This window comes from Lissotriton vulgaris, chromosome 7 (assembly GCF_964263255.1).
Source record: "Lissotriton vulgaris chromosome 7, aLisVul1.2, whole genome shotgun sequence".
NCBI lineage: Eukaryota > Metazoa > Chordata > Amphibia > Caudata > Salamandridae > Lissotriton > Lissotriton vulgaris.
Genome location: NC_141695.1, coordinates 272,969,241 through 272,996,333, shown reverse-complemented (window position 1 = coordinate 272,996,333; position 27,093 = coordinate 272,969,241). Strand labels below are relative to the sequence as shown.

Here is a 27,093-nt window from a genome sequence, read left to right as displayed (position 1 = left end):
TACGAAAGAGATTAAAGCGTGCAGGTTCACTCGTATTATATTATAGTTTTAAATATCCTTTTAGGTCTCGTCCTTACTTCTTGTGCTCAGTGGTTCTCTTCATAAGTACCGATTATGTAATTGAATCGAAGCAGAAACAAACACCAATACTGTTTTTTGCCTTTCTCATAGGTCGATAACTACTATCTTCCTGTCTGGGGGGTCCTCCTATGTTTCAAAAAACAGTTACAGAATCACTAATGCGTTTTATACCAAACCCAAAAATTCACAGGTTCTACCCCCTTAAATGTAAACTTGGTACAGTTCATGAGGAATTTTTTTTTTACAATCAGGGTATCATCATAGAAGGCAGCAGACAGCCCAATTATTTAGTAGTACCACCTAACTATATGATGCCAAATATTACAATCACATCTGATACCTGTAGAATCCCACCAAGTTCATATTCAGGTGAAAAAAACAAAATTTGTAACAATCATACCTGGCGATAACCACTCATTTTCAAGACCCCAAATAATGATCCGAATTCTAGTTCGATCTGTTGAGAGAATATAAAAGTTAAGAGTGGCACAATCCTATGATATACCATAAATAGAATAAGTATCAACAATAGATAAAAAAGATAATCAGACATTTAGACACCCAGACAAGGCCCCATCTCACCTCAATATGTTTTCCAAATTGAAATAAGAACAGCTGGATTTGTAGATAATATGCCTTAATATAAATAAATTGTATCTACAATGTAGAAGATATATATATTAGTTGCGTGACACTAGCACCTGGAGCTCAAAGAATATACTGCCCATATTGTCAAAAGCAGCCTTTGTTAAAAACTGCAGGCTCATAAAATCCCCACCACACATAACGTAATAATAGTGGGAAATCTCAAGTATTGGAAATACCATAGTGTTTAGCCCACAGAATGCCACAGTCTGAGACGTCGGGACGTGTTCAATTGTATGAGCAATATAAGAAAAACAAGAAACACCCCCCATAATAGGTATAGCCCAAATACCTCAAGCTATTGGCCTAGTATCATTGAACGCCCCTCACAATACTTGACGTCATGGGAATGTCGCATCATCGTATCTTAACACCTTGGCTGCTAGGTGTTTTCCCCTCCTATGCTGACTTATCGTCAGGTCCATTGATCATGACGAGCTCAGCTTGTCATCAGCACAGCTCAACCGTGCATCATGACGAGCTGAGCTCGTCATGAGCATGGAAAGGGTTAATAAAAGAATTGAGCAATAAAGGGATTTCATAAAAGGGCAAACCAAACAAAATCACATAACTCATAATACAGATACTCGCCCGTAAAACATACCTACATTCAGGCACTATTCCCGGAGAAGAGACGGGGAACGTATGGGCAAGATGCACTTCCCCTCAATATGTTCCGCCCTGTATCCCGTCGGAATTTCACCCGTAGTGTGGATGAAAAAAAATCCCATCACCTGTATTAATAATAGCACAAATTATAAATGAGGAAATGCCGTGAGGAGCAACCAGAATCCCCTCGGTTTAGCCCTTAACTGTGATATGGCGCAAAATTTTCCCGTACCTCCGAAAGCCAGCACAAACGGCGCCTGACCTTACGCTCCATTTTTAAAGGGCAAACAATTGTCTAAGTTTGTCGGTGAGGACATCACGCGTCATCAAGGTCTGTCCTGCCTTCCCCGAAATGTGTGTAATGAAAACATATATAGGGGCCATCTTGGAACGGAGCCAGCTGCTCAGAAGTATTGGCAGATTTGTATATGTGCCCATCGTATATCTTAAAATTAACCTGTGGGTACCCAATTATTTAAGACCTTTTTAATTAAGGTTGACAAAAAAAGGTACTTAAACTCAGGCGAAGTACTACTGCCAAAGTCTTACGAAAAATGAAATTGATATATGTGATGAATAGTGACATCGCAATATCATTACCTATTTTAGTCACAATAAAAATATCGTGATATAGCCATATTATGTATATTTCCACCGAAAGTTGAGAGTAAGAAAGGGTACCCAATAGTGTATGTCTGACCATTTGTTGTCAAAAGAGGGGCGAGTATACGTTTGAATAAATACTATCGAAGCTAAATCCCAGTCGTACGGTCGCCACCTTCATCCATGCTACTGTAACCCCCTATTTAAAGAAATATAAGTACCACAAAAGGGATACAGGAAGAAAAAGGCAGATAATTAGAGAGGGCGTAAAGAGATAAACCGGTTCCAACCAGTGAAACATCATAATATCAATACATTGCAGGCAGAGATCGAAGTTTTTTTTGTATTTTACAGATATTGATTTGTAACAAAAATACCAGATGGGGACAACAGGACATGAAGAAATACTTAAAAGTACGTTAAATTTAAGTCTAATATGCATCGTATATGTCCTATCAGATTTACACACAATTCACTTTCAGATAGCATTAACCCCTTGCATGCTGATGACGGCCCCCGTCCGTCATGCACCACGGTGCTTGTGTGCTGATGACGGCTGGGGGCTGTGCTGATGACGGCTGGGGGCTGTCATGAACCCGCCCACTTGCGATTTTACCGCACAGGCGCAGAATCGCAGCTGCATGAAAGGGGTTAAATTACAAGAACCAAATGTACTGGATCAGGCACCTAGCCCAGGATATAAAGAAGCTCCCTATCAGTATTATGGCCCATCTGGGTTGCTTTCAAACAACATATCCATTTAGCTTCCCTCTGTCTAACTGCTAACTCACATCACCACCCCTGCTGTCTTGTGGTACGCGGTCAATTCCGTGAAACCAGAAAGATAAGTCATCTGGGGATTGTATCATTGTAATGTACACTGACCGGGTACCGGCTATCCTTGTTAAGTATGGCTATACAGTGTTCCTGAATACGGGCCTTCAGAGGACACACTGTACTGAATGATATCACATTTGCAGCCCAACACATATATCACATGTGAAGTGTTGCAATTGATGTAGTTGTTAATCCTATATTTTTGGGATGTATTGTAGGTAAAGTCTGTGGTTTTATTCAGACCAAAAGGGCAAATATTACAGGACCAACAGGTAAAAAGGCTGTGTGGTTTAGGTGGTAGCCATGTATCACGTGGAGTAGTAACATGGCTACTGCATAAGGTAATGAACTCCCTTTGCGGTAGGTGATGATAGCAGTGTCTGGATTGGATAAGGACCTGTGGCAGCGGTGAGACCTCACACTCAGAGGAGTCTGAAGCTGGGGACTGGAGAACAGTGAGGATGTGCTGCAGCTCAGGTAAATTTGTTTTTTTTATTCCCATATTTAACCTCTTCTATACCGAGGACGTAATGGTTATATCCTCGGCTGTGGTACTGCTGTGCCAAGGATGTAACCATTTCGTCCTCGGCACAGCAATAAGAAATCCCTCTGCTGTACACAGCACAGCAGAGGGACTTCTTATTGTTTCTTTGTGCCTCCGGACCTGGGGAAAAGTTTCCCCAGCTCGCTAAAGTATTTTTGTTTTTCAGAGTAATGATGATCGGCCTGTCTATATTCCACAGCTAGGCACATTACAAAAAAGAGTCTGTTTTCCTTGAAAAAATGTGATGGGTCAATATTGCGTTTTCGGCCATTTCCTGGCACAGGCACTAGGCCTACCCACACAAGTGAAGTACCATTTTTATTGGCAGACTTGGGGAAATGCGGGGTGGGTGCAAGTTTATGGCTACCCAAAAAATACAGAACTTTCCATCACAGAAATGTGAGGAGATGTATTGTTGTTTTTTTTACAAAGTTTGAGGTTCGCAAAGGATTCTGGGTAACAGAACCTGGTGCACGCCACACAGTCACCCCATCCTAGATTTCCCTGGGTGTCTAGTTTTAAAAAATGTACAGTTTTGCTAAGTTTCCCTAAGTTCCGGGGGAGCTAGGGCCCGAATTCCACAGCTAGGCAGAGTGCAATTGAAGGGTCCTTTTTCACTGGAAAATGTGATGTATCCACATATCGTTTTGGTCCGTTTCCTTTTGCGGGCTCTAGGCCTACCCACATAAGTGAGGTACAATTTTCATAGGCGGACTTGGGGGAATGGTGGTTGGGCTGAAATTTTGATTCCCTGCAGATTCAAGACCTTTCCATCACAGAAATGTAAGGAAAATTTATTTTATTTACTAGGTTTGAGGTTTGCAAGGGATTCTGGGTAACAGAACCTCTTGAGAGCCATACACGTCACCCCATCCTAGATTCCCTAAGGTATCTAGTTTCCAAAAATGTACAGGTTTGCTCGGCTTCCCTAGGTGCCAGCCAAACTTGGGCCCAAAATCCACAACTAGGCACATTGCAAAAATGGGTCAGTGTTTACTAAAAAATGTGATGTGTCCACTATGTATTTTCGACCGTTTCCTGTCGCAAACACTAGGCCTACCCACACAAGTGAGATACCATTGTTATCAGAAGACTTGGGTGAATGCGGTCCCAGCATTCACCCAAGTGGGTGGAAGCTTGTGGCTCCCTACAGATTCTAGAACTTTCCTTCACAGAAATGTGTTGTTTTTACAAAGTTTGAGGTTTGCACAGGATTCTGTGTAACAGAAACTAGGGAGAGCCACACAAGTCACCCTATCCTGATTGCCTGGTTGTCTAGTTTTAAATAATGTACAGGTTTTCTAGGTTTCCTTAAGTGCCGGGCGAGCTAGGCCCCAAAATCCACAGCGAGGCACATTGTGAAAAAAGGGGGAGGTTTCACTGGAAACGTATGATGTGTCCGTGTTGCATGTTGGGCCATTTCCTGTTGCGGGCACGAAGCCAACCCACACATGTGAGGTACAATTTTTATCAAGAGACTCCCGGGAGTGCTGGGTGGGTAGAAGTGTGTGGCTACCTGCAGATTCCAGAACGTTCCATCACAGAAATTTGAGGAAGAGGTTTGCAAGGGATTCTGAGTAACAGAACCTGATGAGAGCCACATAAGTCAACCCATCCTGGATTCCCCTGGGTGTCTAGTTTAAAAACATTTACTGGTTGCCTAGGTTTCTCCTGGTGCCAGCTGAGCTAGGGCCCAATATCCACAGTTATGCACATTGTAACAAAAGGGTCAATTTTCAATGAAAAAAGGTGATGTACCAACGATGCATTTTGGGCAGTTTTCTTTTGCGGACGCTAGGCCTACCCACACAAGTGATGTGCCATTTATATCAGGAGACTTAGGGAAACACAGAATTGTACAACAAATGTTATTACTATTTGTATTTCAATGTATTTCTAGCTTCCAAATGTAAGACAGTGTATAAAAAAGAAGTAATTTTTGAGAAATATCCTCTAGTTCACATTCTAATATGGGTATCTACAATTTCAGAGATGCACAAATAACCAATCAATCAATCTAAACATTTATAAAGCGCGCTACTCACCCGTGAGGGTCTCAAGGCGCTGAAGGGAGGGAGGGTGCTGCTACTGCTCGAATAGCCAGGTCTTGAGGTGCCTCCTGAAGGTGAGATGGACCTGGATCAGTGGTAGGTGTGCAGGGAGGGAGTTCCACGTCTTGGCGGACAGGTAGGAGAACGATCGTCCTCCGGCTGTGGCTCTGTGGATCCGTGGGACGATGGCGAGGGCGAGGCTGGCGGAGCTGAGCCAGCGTGTGGGAGTGAGAACGTGAGGCGGTTGTTGAGGTATTCGGGGCCCATGTCGTGGAGAGCTTTGTGTGCGTGGGTGAGGAGCCTGAATGTGATCCTCTTGTTCACGGGGAGCCAGTGCAGGTCTCTCAGGTGGGCGGATATGTGGCTTTGGTGAGGGAAGTCGAGGATGAGTCGTGCAGAGGCGTTCTGTATGCGTTGTAGTCATTTCTGGAGTTTGGTGGTAGTTCCTGCGTAGAGGGCGTTTCTGTAGTCCAGTCGGCTAGTGACGAAGGCCTGGGTGACCGTCTTTCTGGTTTCGGTGGGGATCCACCGGAATATCTTTCAGAGCATGCGTAGGGTGTTGAAGCATGATGACGAGACGGCATTGACTTGCTTGGTCATCGTGAGGGTGGATTCCAGGATGAATCCCAGTGTGCGTGCGTGGTCCGAGTGTGTTGGTGTGGAGCCCAGTGCTGAGGGCCACCAGAAGTCGTCCCAGGTGGAGGGGGATTGTCCGAGGATGAGGACCTCCGTCTTGTCTGAGTTCAGCTTTAGGCGGCTGAGCTTCATCCATTCTGCGACGTCTTTCATTCCTCCCTGTTGGTTGGTTTTGGCGGTGGCTGGGTCTTTGGTGAGGGAGAGTATCAGCTGGGTGTCATCGGTGTAGGAGATGATGTTGATGTTGTGTTTGCGTGCGATGGCGGTGAGGGGGCTCATGTAGATATTGAAGAGCATTGGGCTGAGCGAGGATCCTTGGGGTACGCCGCAGATGATTTTGGTGGCTTCTGAGCGTAAGGGAGGTAGGCGGACTCTCCGGGTTCTGTCGGAGAGGAATGAGGTGATCCAGTCCAGGGCCTTTCCTTGGATCCTAGTGTTGAAGAGGTGTGTTATTAGGGTGTGATGGCATACGGTGTCGAAGGCTGCCGAGAACCACTGCTTCTAAGCTCCATATCCTGTTCCAATTTTAGAAATTCATAGGTTTCCTTGATACTGATTTTTCACTCTTCATTTTTTATCAAATTAATTACTGTGTACCTTGTACACAATGAAAAAACATTGCAAGGTGCAAATCATTTACTGGCTCTGGGTACCGCCAGTTCTTGGTGAACCTACAAGCCTCATATAACCCAGCAACCCAAAGGGTCTAGTGGACGTAACGTTATATAGCTTTCAATAATCTACCATAGTTAGAATTAGTTACAGGTGAAAATGTAGGCACAAATGTCTGTTTTGTTAAACTAAATTTCAATATTATTTTTCTTTTCAACTGTTATTGTTGATGGGAAAACATTGAAGGATCTACACAAATGACCTCTTGTTGAATTCGGATTTTTTTGTCTACTTTACAGAAATCTATAGCTTTCTAGGATCCTTTATTGTTTTCACACCCTTTTCTACCACTAACTGGAAGGAGGTTAAAAGAACAAAAAATAGGAAAAATAGGCTATGTCCAGTAAAATGACAAACCTGTATAGAATATTTTGGTTTTCTGACAAAAGTCTGCTTGTTCCTGAAAGCTGGGAAAATTGTGATTTTAGCAGCATAAACCTTTCTTTAATACCATTTGTAGGGAAGAATCCTGACACTTTCTTCTGCAGCACTTTTAACAAATGTCTCCCCCAAAAAACACATTTAGCTGTGTTTTGTATAATTTCTCAGTACCCTCCAGGGGAATCCACAAACACTGGTACCTTTAGAATCCTCAATATGATGGAAGAAAAGGACGCAAATTTAGTGTGGCTACCTTATTTGAACAGAACTTTATGGGGGCCTAGGCTCAAACTAATCCAAAAAAGGGTGTCACTGGGGGAGGCCTGGCAGAACAAGGGTTAAATGTGTGTTTATTTGTATGTATGTTTTTGAACATATTCTATTTATCTCGCCCCATCATTTTTGTGGGTCACTAACCATCACTTGGCATAAAGCATCACTGACACTTCAGAATAAACCTACATGCAATAGGCTTTGGGCAAGGACACCTGTGATTCATGCTTTAATTACATTTGGGAAGTTCCAGTTTCTCTATTAGGTAATAGTGTTGCAAAAGTTTGTTTCGCCAACAATATTATTTGCATGCCAAGAGCTGTAACCAATGACCTGCTATGGGATATAAAAGCAAGCAGGTGGCCTTTTAGAATCAGACAGAAGCGGAGGTGCAGAACAGTCTATCCACAAAAAAGGAGAGAGAGGTATGTTTCTAGGAGAAGTTTTTCATAATTAATAATGTGTCATTTAAGGGATCAATAAATGATTGAATCAAATAGTTTCATGGATAACAATCTAAATATCATGATTCCTTGTGTTGATGAATATGCTGCTACTTTGCTCCTTTATTCTTATCTGTCTGTCAAATTAGACTAATTTCTTTGAAAAAGAAAGATAAGGATATTAGTGTGGAGCTGCCATTTCTATGGCTACTCTAATATGGAAACCACAGCGCTCTGCTGCCTTTTGGCTAGGTACAAGGTATAGAAGTGCCACATACATAAAAGAGACCTGCATACAGCCTAATGATACATTTTATGGTCAAGAATACTTCGAGCAAGAAATAAGGGATGACAAATCATGTGAAATATTAATTGTGGTCTCTGTCGTCATTACTTAAGGGGAAACGTAGGTTTCTAATAAATGTGAACACCTGTGCTGCCATCATTTAAAACGCTGCAGTGTTTGGAGATTTATTCGAGGGAGAAAACTCGACTTTTAGATGGAGATAGACCCGTTATTTTTAAAAAGCTGCAGGTTTCCGCAAGGTGTTTTCAATAGACACAGAGTCAACTGCCTCGCAAAAGCCTCGGGATTTATTTAAGACCAATTGACATCCAAAAATGTTGTGCCCCAAGTATCTCAACTAGAATTTTGTGAAGGTAAGAATTTATTGCTATGCATAGATTGACCATTTGTAACTCCACACCTATATACGTTGAAGATATAAGGGAGGGGAATCATGTCTGACCCATTCCAATCAAGGTTTCAACTCTTGTGAGTCGCCCAACACTCAACATTCGAAAGATTGGAAATAAACAGCATGTTACACTTTGCGCAAATATATATATATATTTATATGTAATTTATTTCCACAAGAAAATGTTGTTCTCTGACATAGGCGCACTGACATTCAGTTCTGAATATCTTTATTGCAGACTACAGCGAAGCCAGTAACTTATGTAGAATTATTTTTCATGAGGCCTAACGTGTTTCAGACTTCCTCAGCTCTTGCTCCCATGACAAATGCCTGGCAGTCCAGCAAGCTAATTGCAGACATCTGCTCACCCGGTGAAATACCAATCATGCCCTTCAGTGGGCCTCCGAAGTAATTGTGGTCCTACACTATACACTTTACCCAAAAGGGTTTGCTGTAGCCGAGCTTGAAATTAAAACAAAGTTCACCACTCTCCAGTGGACAAATTCGATGATACATTAGGAAACATCCTAAACAACGAAGATCAAAAAACGACTTACCTGAACAACGAAGTCTGAACAACAAAGAATCACATACCACGAAGTCCAGAACCACGACTTTGCGCAACCACTTAAAACATTTAAAATGTTCAGAATGAATTTACCTTTTAAAGCCAGTAGATGGCACTGTTGGTTAGCATTTCACTATGGTAAAGCCTTTCTCTTCTCGATGCGAGTAAAAACTCTATGGCTGACACATTTGAAATGGCATCAAGGAAAAGCAAGCATGGAATTCTCTAACATTAAAAGGTAGGTCATTTGTTTGAATAAATGATTTTTAAAATACTTACAATTAAGTTTAAGAGGATTATTTTAAAAAAGAGATGTTTAACATTTGTATTTGATTTGAAGTAAAAACACTAACATATAAACACGCAAATAAGAGATTATTGGGGGGTGTGGGGGGGTTTCCCTCCCAAAAATAAAGACTAATGAAAGGAATTTCGTTGTACAGGAAGTCGTTGAAAAAGAAGTCGTTGTAAAGAAAAGATTGTTGTTTAAACTTTAGTGGTTTAGGAGGTCGTGGTTCAGGCAGTCGTGGTTCAGGAAGTAGTTATTTAATCATACAACCGTTACATTACTGAGTTTGCTGAATTTGGCTTCCCCACAGTCCCATAGCACATTGAATCCTGGTTGGAGCAGCAGAGGATAGCGAGGAGCGTAATACAGGCTTCTACAGCCCCTTGGGTGCAGGGGCCTGTGTTATGCTCCTTTAAAAAGCATACACTTCACAGCTAAGCTGGTAACCCACTCAGAGACTCATGCACCCACTCACAGACCCACTCAGACTCTCACATATCCAGTCACAGACATCAGACCCACTGAGTGAATCATGCACCATTCATATACCTACTCAGACACTCACGCACCCATTCATAAACTCACTCATGCATACACTCACATACCTACTGAGAGAGTCATGTACCAACTCACAGGCTCACTGAAACACTCACACACTGACTCACAGACATATTCTCACACACCCATTGACAGATCCACTGAGACACTCATACATCCATTCACAGACCCACTTAGACACTTGGGCACCAACTCCTAGACCCACACGGAGACTCACACACTCACTCCCCTCGAACTCTCAAGCACTCGCTCACTTTGAAGTCATCAGGCATGTCAATTCAGGTGTCATCATGGAGTTCACTGACCATGTCATGAGTGATGCTATGTGTGAACTCATAAGCAGTGCATTGCGGGGGTGTAAGTTATAGTTAGGTCAGGTGACTATAAGTGCTGAATTTCACCGACTTTGTATGAGTAAAATCTGAGCTAAGTATAACGTCACTTTGACCTTTGTATTACATATATATATTGGCACAAAATTTTGCGAAGTGATATACAGTAACCCTATACTTACCTATTTACCTACATATACTTATCTTCACAATATTCTTTTTGAAGTTAAACATGTATATACTGGTAGGTATATTTGGAAATGTGCTGTTGCTCTTTCCTGTGTTCACTCCACTGGAATGTTTGCATGTGTGTGTATATATATATATATATGCATGTGTAGTAATTTCATATTTCCTTCTGTCTACTGTAACTTTCCTATGGTCACCTCATCATTCACAGTGCTTTATCCTTGACCTAAAGACTGTCCCAATGCCTTCCCATTTGCCCAGCTGGTTTAAGCTGTATGTCACATCTCTCTATGCCCAGGGTAATATTTCGTATGCATCTATACATTTATGGTTTTATAGCTGTCTTTAAATACTTACTTAATCATTGTGCTCTGATACTGATTGTTTCCAGAAACAAGGAGAGGACAACATGAAGCAACCCAGCTCATACCTTCAGCTCCTGATGTTAGGTGAGTACAAGTGTACCTAGAAAAAGGGTGATATGGCACGGATCCTGCCACAACCCAGTCTGCTCATTAACACACTATGTATCTTTTCAGGTCTATTGCTGATCTTTGTCAACACACTTCTGGCTGATTCTCCTCCAAAAGGTATGACATTTTACCCACAAAGAACGTGATCTGTATTTCATAGTCATTTGGTGAAGTATGGACTTTTTAAATGCATTGATTATCTCTTTCATCGTGCATTCCCTTGATCACTTTCAGTGCCAGCTCTATGGCAAAGCAACTCTAAGCAGCTTTTTAGGAGGACACTACACAAAAGGTGCTACATTCCTCTAAAGGAATCAAATGTTCTTCACTGCAAAATGGCAAAGGAAGCACATTTGTTACTTTATATCTTTTGCTAAATTTCAATCTCATTTACAGCTTAATACAGTATTTGGCTGTGAGGAAACTGCCCAAAAGCCAATTTTCTGAAAGCCTATAGAAGATGAATAAAGGAAAGAACAAGGTACATTTAAATCTAAAAATATACCCTCTTTCTACAAACATACGTTCATGTGAGTATAACACAACCAGGCACTTTTATTACAGGTCCTTTCGTTCCTCTCAATTGTGAAGCTTGACCTGACATATATTACAACTACCACTATGCAAACCTATCTTCCCCAACTAACTTTCTGGCATTTAACTTTTTAAAATAAATGTGATATTTTGCCGAAGCAACTCACTACTCTGACTTTCCAATCTATTCTATAGTTGAGTAGTATGTCTCCTGAACGCACATGGGCCTTTTAGGGTAAATTGCTGACCTTTGCATTACTGAAAACAAGCCTGTGATGGAAGACTGGTAGGGCAAACACAGGAACCTTAAGCAACTAGAAAGGGGATACACAAGAACTGTCTTGGCATCCTGTTCACTCCCTTTCAAATGTGCCACAAGTATTACATGCGGTATAAAATGTATATCAACCAGGATTTGACGTTGGGGTACCAACAGGATACCCACAATGCCCTACATAGAACATTCGGTGGAGTTCAGAAGGGTCATCCCTGCATATTCAGGTGAACCTATTGTTTGCTCTTGGAGGGCATTTCACATCAATTCCTATGCTTGAGCATAGACTGGAAGCTGGCAGAGGATTTTGCTAAATAGCCTTCAACCAGTTCATACAGGCTAAGGGTAACTTTTAAAACGTTCATTTCTAAAAATACATATTAAAAACCAACTTTACCATTGAATTGGACTTTTAATACCTATTATAGATAGTTATTTCATTATTTTATTAGCTTGTCACATTCTCGATATAGCAATCTTCATTTTCAATTTGTTTTACACATGGTAGCTACCACTGCCACAGTGAATGTTTGTTGCTGTGGGGACATGATAACATTACTTTTCTGTATGTCCCCCTTTTAAATACTATGCACCCTAGCTTGTGGGCTAAAATATTTACATAGAACTGACTTCCTAATATTTAAAATTGGACTCCTTAAACTCTTAATAAGGGTTGTGTTAATAGGTGACACTTCAGGTATCACACTGCAGCAATCAGGTGACAATGATTCACTTGAAGCCATGTTTTCCTTTGTCACAGAAGTGGATATCACAATAAGTGTATTTCCACACCATAAACAATGGCGTTACAGAAAGGTTAAATAAACCAACCAGGGATTAGGCCTTTTAGTGGTCAGAGCATGTACAGTTGGCACTGGACAGCAGTGCCCCAGTGTGCACGGTATAGTGACAATCATTAAATGTTTTCAGAAAATTGTGGATATTATTTTGACTTGCCCCAACCATGCCCCAGCCCAACAAAACCCACCACATTTTTCAACATAACTACTACTTTCAACCAGGCCAATCAGCAATCTCAAGGCTAGCAGGCCACTGAGGAACTTCACAGCCAGAACCACACAGACATTTCCCTCACCTCCTTCTGGCCCCTGCCAATCAGTGCCAAGCTCATCTTTTACACATTAGCAAAACTTGTGCTCCCATAGACAGAAGACCACAAAGTAACACCCCAAACTACACAGCACAGAAAGGTCCATCGAGTCCCACATTGTCTAGCCAATCAGAGCCAGGTACTTAATTGTCACAATTTTAAGGTGCAGTCTACCAGGTGAACACTGACAATGTCGTCACCCCTTTCGGCCTGTTCAGGAAAGGAAGTGCCTAGACCTAGAACACTGAGCCTCTAATGAGACACCTATACACTATGCTACACATGCACACACACCACACACAAAATACACACACTACAGTGAGTGCATTGTGTCACAGATTACCACTGAGCAAACACCTATACCTTAATTGCATTCTACTCATTAGCACACACACACCACCTACAAAACAAACCCTCCAACTCGCCACCTCATGCTGAATAATGCACACTCTGCAAACACACATTGTCTTGAAATAGGTGCATGATTGCACAAAACAACTATGATGCATTTTGTTATCACGTAAATATGGCCCACTTCCAACACAATCATGTTTTTGACACAGCAGACTATATCACTGAACATAATGGAAATACACTGAATGGGGAGAAAGGGGATTGCCATCATTCACAAGCCTATTTGGCTGTGCATTCTCACAGAACAACTACCACCCAAATCATAACCTCTTCATTTCCCATTTCTTCCTCTCTGCATCATGCAAAGACCATTTCCAACAAGCTCCTAAATATCAGACTTTGGGCTTCATGTGCAACCATTTTATTTTGTGTCTGTAATTGCTATGTTTGTGTGACTCGCAAATAGAGAATTGCAAAATGAAATGTACTAATGTGTGTCAGACACATTAGCGATTCCCAATGTGGTTGCTATGGACCTACCTCGTCAATATTCACGATTCAGGACGCAATTTGCAACCCATTTGGAATGGGCTTTAACACTGGGGTCGTGGCCTACTGGGGATGTCTCTGTTTGTGTTTTTAAAAAAGCATCTTTTTTAATGCAGCTCGTTTTCCTTAAAGGAAAACAAGTTGTGTTTCAAAAAGAAACAAAAAAGTTTCTCTTTCATTTTTAAGAGAAGGCAGTGATCTTTGGGACCACTTCCTGCTCGTAAAAAATGTTTTCACTGCCAGTCACAAAGACCTGGGGATCCCTTCCCTTTTGTGACTGGCTCACCACCTACTTTAGGTAGGAGGTAAACTGTGATTGTTTTGTGACTGCATTTCGTTCATAAAACAATAGTACATCCCTCTGCGACTGGCTATCAGGAAGTGACACCCTAGGCATGCTCCTTCCTATTAGTGACTCGCAACCCCTATGTTGCGAGCCGGTAATAGGTTGCCAACTTGCAAAATAGGGTTTGTACATAGCAAAATGCATGTTACCGATCCCAAACGGCCCGTACATGTGGCCCTTTATTACTAGTGCCCCATTCAGCCCTCCCACCAAAACCTCCTTTGAAACTTCAATGTTCTGAACATCTTTAGAACCAAAGCAGTGAAAGTATATGTATGTACACGTGTCTAGTATCTGACACCAAGAAAATAATCATCAAACCTATTTACTCTCAGAGCAGCACCCTGCACCATAATAAGGTTCAGGTTCAGTGCTTTATTGTACAGTTACTAAAAACCATTACAAATAGCCATCGGCATGCACCATAATAAGGTAATGCCCCTTTACCACTGAACTGAAATACTATGCTACTCTCCACACTACATTTAAGCATCACACCCAACCAAAAAGAGAAAATCAAAAACATTTTCCTTGAAGACTTTGCCAAGGATGACTTTTAAATGGAACTCAATAAAGTCTCAAACACTCCAGGCCTCATCAGATCTTAATAAACATCAAAACAAATACATTACTGTCCTCAAAATACCATTTGCCAATAAATGCATCATTAAAACATGGTCCTCAAAACAAAATCCATTTTGACTTTTAGTAAACCAATGAACTAACAGATAATGATTGAAATATGTGAAATTATGATAAGAAATTGAAACAGACCAATGCCTTTGTCAACCTCATCCAACTCAAAGCACTACACTAAGCCAGTGAATCAACTCAATTACAGCCTCCTCTACAAGATAGGCATCAAACAATGACTAATATAAACAAATCCCTCTTTAAGTCTCTCATGCACTGCATTACACTACTTCCAGATTACAGAATATGACAATAAGTCAACAACTGCAGTGCTTTTGACCAATATGAACATGAAGCAGACACACCTACTCTGCTTTTTCTTCAAGTTACTAGATTTGGACCTCCTCTTGCATGCTAAATAAACAGGTATTCTAAAGTCACTCATCACTATATCCTACACAGACAAAATGCTGTGATCATTTATCACAGAATCTCTTCATGGAGACAGCCAACCTCAACAACATCAACCCTGCCTCCGACAGGGAACATTGTGGCTGATCCAAACCACAACAGAGCATATCTTTGCTGAACAACCCTACTCTGGCCTTGGACAGCCTTACCAACCTTACCAACCAACCACCTTCCATTTATCTGGAGAATAATTTAGAAAAGAGTGTTATCAAACAACAGCATCAGTTTGTCAACAACAACCCATTCATCCTGATGGGAGCCTCAAGATTGCCGAAACTCCCTGTATACTTTCTAGTTTCTCAAAGATGCATCCCATACCTACATCTTCAACTTCAATCTGGAACCCCAGGGGATATTACTTACTCAGAATAATGGCAATATACACTAATTTGCCAAAAACACAAAACTGTATATCAAAATCAGTCCACTTGATAACACTCAACTACTTAAATTCTGCATAAAGCTAATTAAAAACTGAATGTCAAGACCTGACCAAAAGCTCAGCCTGATAAATACAGAAGTTTTACTGTTCTCCAACAATGTCAACCAACCTTTTATTCATGCTTGGCTAGCAGGCACGAGCATAGACTTCTTTACCCCAACATCAAATACAAAATCGCTTTGATTTATAGTTAACATGATCGCAGGGAAACAGCTCTTTCACTCATAAAAAGGCAAACCTTTCCTACATAAATTTGATTTCTGTTAAACAGTGACCAGTTCTCTCCTAACTAGATAGAGGCAGTGTTCTATTCTACCACATCACTGACTGCATTGGCTCCTCTGAAAGGCATCCAGCACTTGTAGGTTCACCTCATCTAGGACCAGAACCAATTTGATCACTTAACCTGATCCCTCTCACAGCCTGCATCATTTTCAATACCACCCTCATCACCTACAAGACCTTCAGAAGCAACACAACTATACCTGACAGAGAAATTAGCAACCTTGCATGCTCAATTTCAAAATTAGAGCCAGGCCATTGCTAGGTTATAGATAAGCTTACTCAGGAAGGAAAAGTTCATACCTTTTCAGTCTATACACCCATTATCTGGAAGCATATCCCCATTGACATTGCACCTGTTCAACTCTACTGTGATTAAGAAGGCCCCTGAAGAGGAGGCAACCCACAACATGAATCATTTGTTCGTGGAGGAGCAAGATGGCGGCCGCTTAGAGGCCTATTGCAGCACCAGCGAAGCCGCTCTGAGTCAGGTTATGATGTGAAGACCCCTAAAGGCTTGCAGAATACGCTTAACTCCTTAAGGAGTTTGGAAAATACCACCCCCATACCTCCCATACCACTCTATGTTGGGGGCGCAGTACTCCCATAAAAGACTTTGGCCACTTGTTACAAAATTTGGGCTCCGGATAATCAGGCGCTCCATACCCAAGTTTCTGTCTCACCTGGTTAGTCTGTGTACGTGGAACAGCGGAGGGATGGCTCTGAAAGTGGCGGTAAATGCCGTGGGCTCCAAGACAACGGCAGGGGATGAGTCTGCTGCAAGCTAAGTGGTGTTGGAGCAGAGTATACTGGAACAAGCGCAGAGCAAGCCGCAGCAGGCACGTACGCCGGATCAGCCAAGGAGGGGGAGCGGCGGTGCATCCGGGAAGAACCGCCCAGCCGCCCCCTCAGTAGCCGACATGTTAATGCATGGCAAGGAGCAACAACAGACATAGGTGGTAGGGGGCGGCAGTGGTCCCTAATACGGAAAACAATACAAGAAGGAAGCCAAATGAGGAGGTGAGCCCGAGCAGGTCTGTTGAAGCTTCTCAAGGCACTAAATTTAACTTAACCACTAGGGATCTCAGTGAGTGTGCTCCACCTGCTGTAGAGCTCCCCCCAGTGACAGTAACACCAGTCCCTCTCCAGTAGAGAATGCGCGGGGGATGACACAGTAGCTCTGGCCACGGTATCTCTGGCCCCCCAGGAGGTAACACAAGACGCAGAAACTAACAGTAAGAATGCAAATACGGCCTCTGTTTGTGAAGGAGCGACAGTTGAGAGGGGGCTACAGCAATCTGCCTCAATGCTGGGGACTGGCGATGCGATGTGGGGAGCAGATCTCCCAGTAAGGGGTAAGGACGGATTAGATCTGGATAAAGATAAGGAGCCTAGTAACTGTTTTTTTTCTGTCTCTGAAGAGGCGGAATGGTCTGATGATGATCGGAGCTCATCACTAGGGGGGAGTAACTTGGATTCAGACCTGGAAGACAGTAATCTAGACCTCCCTACAATAACTAAAAAAGCTAATGTGCAATGAGATGTACAAGGCTGAGGAAAAGAGGACCTAAGAAGGGACTATTCATCTGCCACCCCACTTTCTGGTAACCCCCCCCTGTAACTAGCACCACCCCTCCTATGCTGGAGGTTATACATCAGGCCATCGTCTCCCACGGGAAAGAAACACGTCAGGACCGTCACAAGGCACAGGCTGCCATGAGAAAATGCAAGGGGTCATCAGGAAGCTCTCCAAGGCATGTTTTAATGTAGGTGAGAGAGTGACAAACCTTGAGGAAAGAATAGTTGCGACAGAGGCAGAAGCAGCCAGTGCATCAACCCAGGTGGGGGCTCAAAGCTCACAGATTAAGGACATCCAGTGGAAGTTGGAGGAATTTGAGAACAGGCAGAGGAGGAATAACCTCAGGGTATTGAGGGTGCCAGAGGCAGTGGAAGGGTCAGACGCTAGGGTATACATAATCAAACTGTTTAAGTCTGCCTTTCTGGAGCAGTGGAATGGAACTAGACTGCTGAAATCCAACGAGCACACCGTACTAAATTACGAGCTCCAGTGAGAGAGGGGGATAAACCACGAGCAATTTTGGTGTTCCTAGGGAATTTTCTATTGCAACAGGCTATCTCAGAGAAGGCCAGACCAGAAGCAAAGAGATCTAGTGGTCGGGTCTCATTTTCCTTCCCCCTGACTTCTGCCACTCAACGGTAGAGAGACGCTGGAGGCTGAGACAATTAATAAAACCGTTCCAGGAGAAGAATATCCAGACGTATCTAATTAACCCGGAACAACATAAGGTGATCCATGAGGGACATACACGCTGCTTTTCCTCCGAGATAAAATCCAGAGAATACCTGGACGCGGTGGACGAATAAAAAGTTTGGCTGTGAGGTGAAGAAAGGGAGGCAGAGGAGAGAATAAAAGAGACTGGTTGTGGTGGTTCTATGGTTTAACGGGAGGATGGGTGGAGGGGGGTGTTAAGACACTCCAGAGTTATATATATTTCAGTTTGTGGTTTCTGATTTAATTTTGCGTGTAAGATTTATGTTTTGGTAGGATTAAGGGGGTAGGAGGAAGATATGGTGATTAGCCTAGAAAGGACCCAGGCTGCTAATGCTGCAGACATCACATGCACAGACATAGGTCTGAGTGCTTCTTAAGGGTGGAGGGAGTAGGGGGAAGGGGGAGGGAAGGATGGGGATTGGAGGGGGCAGAGGAGGATGGGAAGGAATGGGGAAAAGCCAAAAAAAATAAAAAAATACCTGGTTTTATTTTTTTGATGGTTTAGGGCTTTCTGTTTCTAATCAGATGTATGGGCTGGTTCAAAAGAAATTTGGCATCCCAGCAGGGTTAAATGGGGAAACTTAAGATTTGTACGGTTAATATTGGGGGCCAAAATAACTGGAGGAAGAGGCAAATGATGTGGTATTTTGTAAGGTCGAACCATGTGGATGTGCTATGTTTACAGGAGACCCATCTACCATGGTCAAAAAAGCCATCTGTTAAGAATACGTGGTTTTGAGTTATTGGCCTGCTCCTCACAGACATCTACAGTTAAAGGGGTGGCAATACTGGCCTGATCTACCTTGGGAGGGGCATGCACCATCTGGCATATTCCCCTGGGAGGTGGGCACTGGCAGAACATGGTCTAGGATTTACAATATGTACGATCTATGGTCCCAACCTGGATAACCCTGAGATATGTGAACATCTTGAAGTGGAATTATTGAATTGGCCGAGACCCATTATAGTATGCAGAGACTTGAATATCTCTGCTGATTTTACAAATAATGTTATTTATGCAGGCCGCAAGCCCAGGGTATACCGGGCACTGACCTCATTATTGGGATCACACGGATTGGCAAACATTTGGAGGTATAAGGAACCTACTGATCGGTTTTCACATATTATTCATGCCCTTTCAAGAAATATACTAAGCTGGACTATTTTCTGATCTCTTCATCTGAACTGGAGAACGTTAACATTAATAAAATGCCTAAAGTGTTGTCCTATCATAATCCACTAACTTTGCAGTATGATTTAGATACTTTAACTAAAAATTATTCAAGGTGGACTTTCAAGAGGAAGTTATTAGCTGACCCCAGATTTGTAGATCACCTGAGGATATGGGCCCAAGATTATTTTGATATGAATCGTTTCTGCTCATCCAGAAATAATGTGTGGGATGCATTTAATGCAGCCTTGAGAGGCGAGACAATTAGCTTCTCGGCTAGGTTAAAACAGGAGGCTCGGCTAGAAAATGAGAGATTGGTCTGCCAGCTAGCAGCGGCAAAAGAACAGCATATAAAGGATATTGGGCAAGGGTGCGAGGCTGCTGTGAGCCAGCAGAAGATTCTTACCATTGAAAGCAGAGCTGCATAAGTGGCTATCCCAGATAGCTGCCGATGAGTATCAGACAAATAGGGGCAAGATGTATGAGACGGGAGAGCAGGCAGGCAAGCTAGTAGCACTCCAGATCAGGCAAGAAAGTAGCAGAAATATAATTTCAAGAATACAAGAGGGGGGTCGGGATTATATGGAACCAGCCGATACATTGAACATTTTAAAAAACTTCTATCAAACATTGTACAAAGAAGAGGGTGGTCCTGAAGCTGTTAGCCTGGGGTTTGAGGATATAGACCCCCGGCTGGGTAATTTGGATAAAGAAATGTTGGAGAATGATCTGGCAATAGGTGAAGTGTTGGAAGCACTTCAGGAATTAGCAGCAGGAAAGGCCGCGCGGCAGGATAGTATACCACTTCGTGTATATAAAAGTATCCAGAATGAGATTGCCCCTATGCTACTGGATTTATTTAACTGTATAATATGTTCTGGTCTAATTTCAGAATCCTGGAAGGAAACAAATATTATTGTGTTCCATAAGAAAGGGAAGCCCAAGGAGAACCCCGGATCATATCGTCCAATATGGACACTAAGATCTATGCCAAGGTTCTATCTAGAAAGCTGGGAAGGGTCATAGGTAACTGATTCAGCGGTTTATATGGGAGACAGTAACAGCGCTGTAACCGATGCAACTATAAAAGATCATTTTACCCTGCTCCTGAAGTCAATGACAACAGACCTTAAAAGAATAGATGCCTTACACCTAACTTTAATAAGGAGAGCTAATGTACTCAAAATGATCATGCTCTCCAAGGTACTATATCTCTTTTATTCTATCCCATTTATGATCGAGGAAGGCCTAATAAAGCCAGTAGAGGCAGCTTTTATGAATTTTATCTGGCAATATGGTAAAATCAGGCGCTGTATGAGATATCTGTCTCTTCCACAAGAAAAGGGTGGGTGTGCAATCCCCAATAATAGATTTTATCATTGGGCTTGTTTGCTAAGCCAGATGGTAATTTTATTTGATCCGGCCTCAAATTTAGTGGACACTCCATTTGGCAATATTAACCCACCCTCCATCTTCGAACTATTGCTGGGCAGAGAAGCTCTCAGGCTTCTGCTCCCCAAAACCGATAGGTGCTACTATAAGAAAATGCATTATAAGGTTTTAGATGGTGTTCGGAAAATCGGGAAACTAATGCAAACATTAATAACAATCCCTAAAATTATTCACTATACAACGCTTTAGAACTCCAGTCTGTTCCCTCAATTTAGTAATGATAGGATGGGGAGGCTTTGGGAGCAGCATGGAATTAAAAGAATAGGTGATATCTTTGAGGGGGGCAGCCTGATGAGATTTGAAGATATTCAGCAGAAATAATGCATCCCGGACAATCAAGGCTTTGAGTTTTTTCAAATCCATGAAACTTTAAAGGGTATCAGACCACGGATTACCCCTGGGGGCAGAATTAATATATTGGATTCTTTATTAGGTGGTGGAACTAGGATTAAATTGATACATGGGTCCCTGTTATTGGGGACTCAGGATGATTTGGAAAAATTTGAAGCCTCGTGGGCAGCGAAACTTGGGGACCCAGATGTGGATATAGATAAAGCACTGCAACTTGCGGGGAAACTCTTTCGCTCCATGAATCTGAGAGCCCAACATTATAAGACCCTTTTTAATTAAAAAAAATGTATTTTTATTAGATTTTTACGGGTGATACAGTACAGTCGTAAAATTCACTTGCAGAGGTCCAGTATACTCTCAGGCAAGTATTATAAGGTAGAAAAGACAGAGGGAGATTGGGGGAAAGAAAGAGAGAGAGCAAAGTATGGCACAGGTTACAGAGTACTACAGAATCAAACTAGTTATCCTCACCATACACATTACCCAGACTACATTCCTAGCCATAAAAAAATTTCTCTATCCATGTCTCAAAGTTGAGGCTCCTCCCTCTATATTTGATTCTATGGTTTGCCCATGGCGATTCATAGGTGGAGCTCTTGATACTGGTCATCAATTTATTTGTCTACTTTTTTCATGGATATCTTGGTGTTTTTGAAAGTCTGTTTGGAGGAGGAGGGGAAGGTGTTTGTTGTGAGAAGTGTGAGGGGTTGTCTATTGTTTAGTATGGCTCTCTCTACCTGGAGCCACACTGGGGAGTATCCCTGTGGGGAGGACACCCATTGTGATCCCTGGTTTACCAAGAACGCTAGCTGGTATGTTTGGAAATCCGCGAGATTAAGGCCTCCATGTTTCTTTGTTAGTCTCAGTTTCTGGATACTAATCCTAGCCCTTTTGTCCTGCCATATGAATTATTAGATCATGTTGTCGGTTTTCTGATGGAACTCGTCTGTTAGTTGGAGCGGAAGCATGCTTGATAGGGTGCCCGCGGTGTAGGGAAGGGCCCGCTGATTTACTGCATACGTTTTATTACTGTGATAAATTAAGTGCAATTCAAGCAGAAGTTGAGAAATTTTGGGAGGGGCTGCTAGGTGTTAAGATCAGCCCTAATGATAATAGGAATCAATAGCAATCTGGGGCTCAACAAGGAGGAGGAAGCCTTTGTATTCATATCTGTGGCGGGCCTCAGGATTTTACTTGCAGCAGGATACAAGGATACTGTAGCACCATCCTTCAAGTTGTTGTTGGCTAGGCTCCTCATTATCCATAATATTAAATCCACCCTATATATGCATAGGGGTCGGAAAGCGAGGGAACTATGATTGAATATTTGGGCTCCTATTAAGGGATGGAGGATTCCGGTCTGTACGAAGCTCCCGGGATAGAACCCCTACATCCTTTTGTTGTATGTACTAGCTTATCAAGGGCGTCGGATGTGTATTTCTATCTCTGGTATGGAGATACCAGCCCAGGTTTACTCTGTAATAATGAATTATTTTCTAATTTTGAACTGTTTTATAAAGTCATGCCCTAATCTATTTATTGTGTAATGTATTGTATGATTGTATAAGCTTCAGATGTATGTATATTAGATTTTTATCAATACTGCAATGCAAACTGTATTTATTATTGAATGTGCCAGGTATTTTTTCACAAAAAAAAGGCCACTGAAGAGACATATCTCGACAGAATAACATCATCTCACCCGCAAAGTTACCACCTTCTCTCTCCCTCACTCTAAATGCCCATGAACTTTCACGAGTCTTCTGTGCTGCTCTTCCTTCATTGCGTTCCACTTATGTTTGAAACGTGGTTACATGCACAAAAATATACATACTCTAACAATATAATGTTTTCTGCAAGGTCTCATTAGATTTTCGCCTTTTTAAGGACTGCTTGGTGCTGGCATGAAGATTCAGAGGACCATGACACTGCTAGTCATTTTAGTAGGGCATTTTATCTGTCCCTATGACAAGTGGCAGGCTTAACTACACCCAATGGTCTTATGTATTGACTTATGGACAACGGAAGATGGAGAAGGATTTAGGGGCACATTACCAACAACTAGCGATATTTATTGCTAAATGGGCTTAGCGAGTATTTTTTTAACGCCAAGCATCTCCGATTATTATCGCAGAGATAACGTGCTTTTAGCAACGTTTATCTCTAAAGCGATATCATATCCGGCGTTAGCAGCGAAATGCATGAATATCGCTGGTAATCCAGTGATTTTCACGCATTATTGCTAATGAGGACTGAGCCATAATATCCAACTCCCATTGGATATAATGGCTAAGAACTGGTCTGAGCAGGCATTCGTTTTTGGAGATATTCGCGCTTAGTGTGAATTTTTCCATCGCTACGCCTGCCTTGCTAATGCGATAGCGACGTTAACGACTGCTTTCAGTATCGCCCACTTTGCATGTCATTAGCGATAAATATTGCTGACATGCAAAGTGGTCCCCAAACCGCTCGCTATTGCCTACAAGCTGTCGCTAACTGCTGTTAGCGACAGCTTGCTAATAGGGCGATAGAATTATCGCCCGCCCTGGTAATATGCCCCTTTTTTCCTTTGAGGATGATTTCGCTGTTGAGCTGGAAATGAATTGCAACGGAGTAGATGATATGGGAGCCCAGGTTAGGGAGAGGCCTGCTCCCTAGGAGCTTTTTTGAGAGATTCGGGAGAGACCAGCGGAGTCTTTTCTATGATCTACAGCAATGTATGAGTTCTTACTGAAATGGAAATCAGGAGGAAGGTACTCTGTCATACTCTTGGACATGCAACTTGAGTCCCTCAATAGACCACCAGGAAAATTGACAGCATTGGAGATTACCAACCTGGAAGGCAACCTGTTGTGCCTCTGAGTTTCTGGTCTCTCTCAGTTAGAATAGATTGCATGTAATTCTTGTTGTCTTCTCTACCGGCTGTTTTTAAACAGTGACTTTTACAGCCCCATTGTTCGAAAGGATTTTTTTTGCGTTCACTTCATGAGTTCATATCTATTGTTCCCTTAACCGTACTTTAAGCATTTTGTGACATTTAGCATCCTATAATTGGTTTGGAAATGTTATGGTGTTCTTGACTTGAATTATGTTTGGCACTGCTTGAATGTAGCATGCATTTATCTTGAAAATAAGGCTGGAACTTTGTGCTCGACCGACTCGGGGGCCACTAGCCATTTCACAGTGAACTGTACTGTAACCTAGCAAATCTGTCATATTTGGTTGATGGGCCATCCCATTCCCCTTTCTGACACCGACATATGTAAGTGTACTGTTTTGCTCCATCCCTTTTTGAGGTTTTTATATCTTCTTTTTAGACACAGAAAGATGCAAAACAGGACAGACTGCTGTATGGAGGGAAAGCTCTTTCGAAGTACTGCTAAATTGCTTTGAGGTGTATATTAGGAAAGATTGAAAAATAACTATCAGCTGGGAATTAATTGGACGACTTATGTATTGGTGGAGGTGTTTGATGTTTATTCTTAGCATTCTTAGCACACACTGCTTAACTAAATTGTTTCCAGGTGCTTTAGGTTGCCCTGTTGGGCAAGGGAGGCAAAGTTAAAAATGTACTTGGCCTGGGCAAAATGTATGTAATTTCCTTTGTGAAAATTGTGTAAAATGGCCAAAAAACGATATGACATTTTAAATGATTGAACAAAATGTTGCCTTTTACTGACATCTTAGAGGAGGTGACAATCCATACACAAAATGGATGGGGTCACCTTTTTAAAATAAAAATAATAAACAATTGTCCTCTTGAATTTTTAATTGCAATCCTGTTTTCTTTAGGAAAAATGGGCGGCATTTCAAAAGAAATACTTTCTTGAAAGGAGGTCACAGACATGATGGTCTGCTGGCTGCTGCAAGCCACCTTCCCTATAATGGTATCCAATTATAGTTAATATTCATGAGGTAGGCGTGATTGTAACTCACTACAATTCAGACTTTTAGGAACCCACCTATAGTTGACAGATTTTTTTTTAAAAATTATAAAGATCAGATGAAATTACGGTGGTCAAATATCTGAATAGACTGGACAAGTTGCAGTCATGCCCTCAGACTCACCAGTGCAGCATCTCGGGGCGGGTAATAATTGCAAAAATATTAGGAGACACTCTCCTCACAGGGCCGTAGACGCAATCATGATGCCATTTCCCAGCGCGGGATTTGAAGTAGGCAGAGAAATTAGAGGTAATTGGTCCTATCAATGCACTGTGAATAGGGTACTTCCGTTAAAGAATAGCTGGTGATATTACAAGATGCATGTACATACATTTCACGGTAATAATTAAGAATGTCTGTTTTTTTATTACTGATTTCTTAATTTTTCTTTAGTTCACTTTGTAGGTGAATACTGGTTATTGTGTGTAATATTTGAATGCGAACGATGCTGAAATAAGAACAAAAATATCATAAAACATTTGTGTCTCCCTATAGAGTGCCCACCCAACGCCCAAAATAAGTGCAAGAGGACCTGTCGAGAAAATTGCGAAAAGCTAAGCGATACCAAACTCAGTCCGTGTTCAAAGCAATGCGATCAAGGTTGTGAATGTGATCCTGGTTTCATATTCGAGACCAGCGACTCTAAGAAATGTGTAAAATATGAAGAATGCCAAGTTAAGTGCCCGGCGAACATGCATTTTCAGCCTTGTTTGAAATCCGATCATGCAACCTGTGCAAATCCGGATGTCAAACCTGTCGACGGAAGATCCTGCGAGCCCTGGTGTGTCTGCGATACGGGCTATGTGTTCCGCTCTGCTGCCGATCGCACATGCGTGCCCAAGTCTGAGTGTCCCTAAAAGGATAATTAACAAGAAAAAAAGAGTTATATTTTAATGCATTCCCCTGCATTACCGTCTTGTTCACCGAATGTTCTGTCGATGAGGCATGTTTTTCTAAACCTGTTCTGTTTTATGTTCATTATTAAATTCATATGTATATCAAACAATTCCTGTCAGCTGCTTTTTTCACACTCTAAGACCTGCAATGTAAGTTAGAATTATAGATTTGTTGTTACGCGTGTGTGCGTTAAATACGTCTGTGTGCGCACTAAGTGGGAACAGTAAGAAGTGACTATAGATCTAGAACAGCCACGTTTTTAAGAGTTTTCGGAATGAGAGCAGATTAGGCTCTGTCCATTCCAACCCATGCCACCATTATATGAGAAGGAGCGCCCACCACATCTGGCTCTCCTTATTCTGGCATGAAGGGCAAGAAAAGCGGCAGTTGACCGAAGGTCTCTCCTCGGTTGATAAGGAATGATCAGAGATGGGCGGGCCATTCTTCCAAAAGGCTTTATGGGCCAGGCACATAGCCTTAAACTGAATCCTTTCCCTGATCGGCAGCCAGTGCAAGTTCCTTAGAGCTTGTTTAATGGGCAGCCAAGAGGAATATGCAGGAGACTGCAGGCGGCGCAGTTCGTAATCATCTGGAGCTTGTTGATGCTATACTGCGGGGCTTCTAGGTATAAGGCATTCTCATAACTCAAACGGGAGAGGATCAGAGCTTGAACCATGGTTTCTCTAGCATGGAAAGGGAGAAGGGATGGACCTTTAGAAGCATCTTTAGTAGGCCAAAGCACATTGCTGAAAGCTTAGTTGCCTGTTGAATGAAAGTAAGGGAGCAATCCAGCCATACACCAAGGCTCTTAATCTGGTCTTTAGGGGCTGGGGCCAGGCCTAGGCAATCTCGACAAAGAGATGCCGGATTGAAGGAAGGGGAGTTGCCCAGGATCATGCATCTGTGCGTTTGCACGTATGTGTGTGTATTTTGTTTTGGGTTTGGATAGTTATAAATAGCTCGGCCTACTACAGCCCAAACTGGATTTTTTGACACTGTTCCCTTACACTTCTAAATGCATCAATCGAGTAGCAATTTATCCCTGTGTAAGAGATGTTGGCATTCGAGAATGCATTTTTCAGACTCTTACAGGTGTGTAGTTGTAG

The 27,093-nt window shown here is 42.2% G+C and overlaps 1 protein-coding gene across 3 annotated transcripts in view; it reads left to right on the top strand.

Moving 5' to 3' along the window:
- The window catches only part of LOC147701377 (zonadhesin-like), a 430,643-nt gene extending 404,547 nt beyond the window's left edge, over window positions 1-26,096 (top strand). The window contains exons 1-4 of one of the 3 annotated variants that reach the window (XR_015297457.1): window positions 7,673-7,757; window positions 10,801-10,858; window positions 10,949-10,999; window positions 11,279-11,364. Coding sequence is in view for 2 of the 3 variants with exons in the window: in XM_086930069.1 (XP_086786195.1) it covers window positions 10,819-10,858; window positions 10,949-10,999; window positions 25,586-25,947 (453 nt within the window). In the remaining variant the exon portion in view is untranslated. Of the gene's footprint in view, window positions 1-7,672; window positions 7,758-10,800; window positions 10,859-10,948; window positions 11,000-11,278; window positions 11,365-25,585 lie in introns of those variants that run through there. The other 2 variants (XM_086930068.1, XM_086930069.1) reach the window with 2 other exon arrangements.
- The last annotated feature ends 997 nt before the right edge of the window (window positions 26,097-27,093 follow it).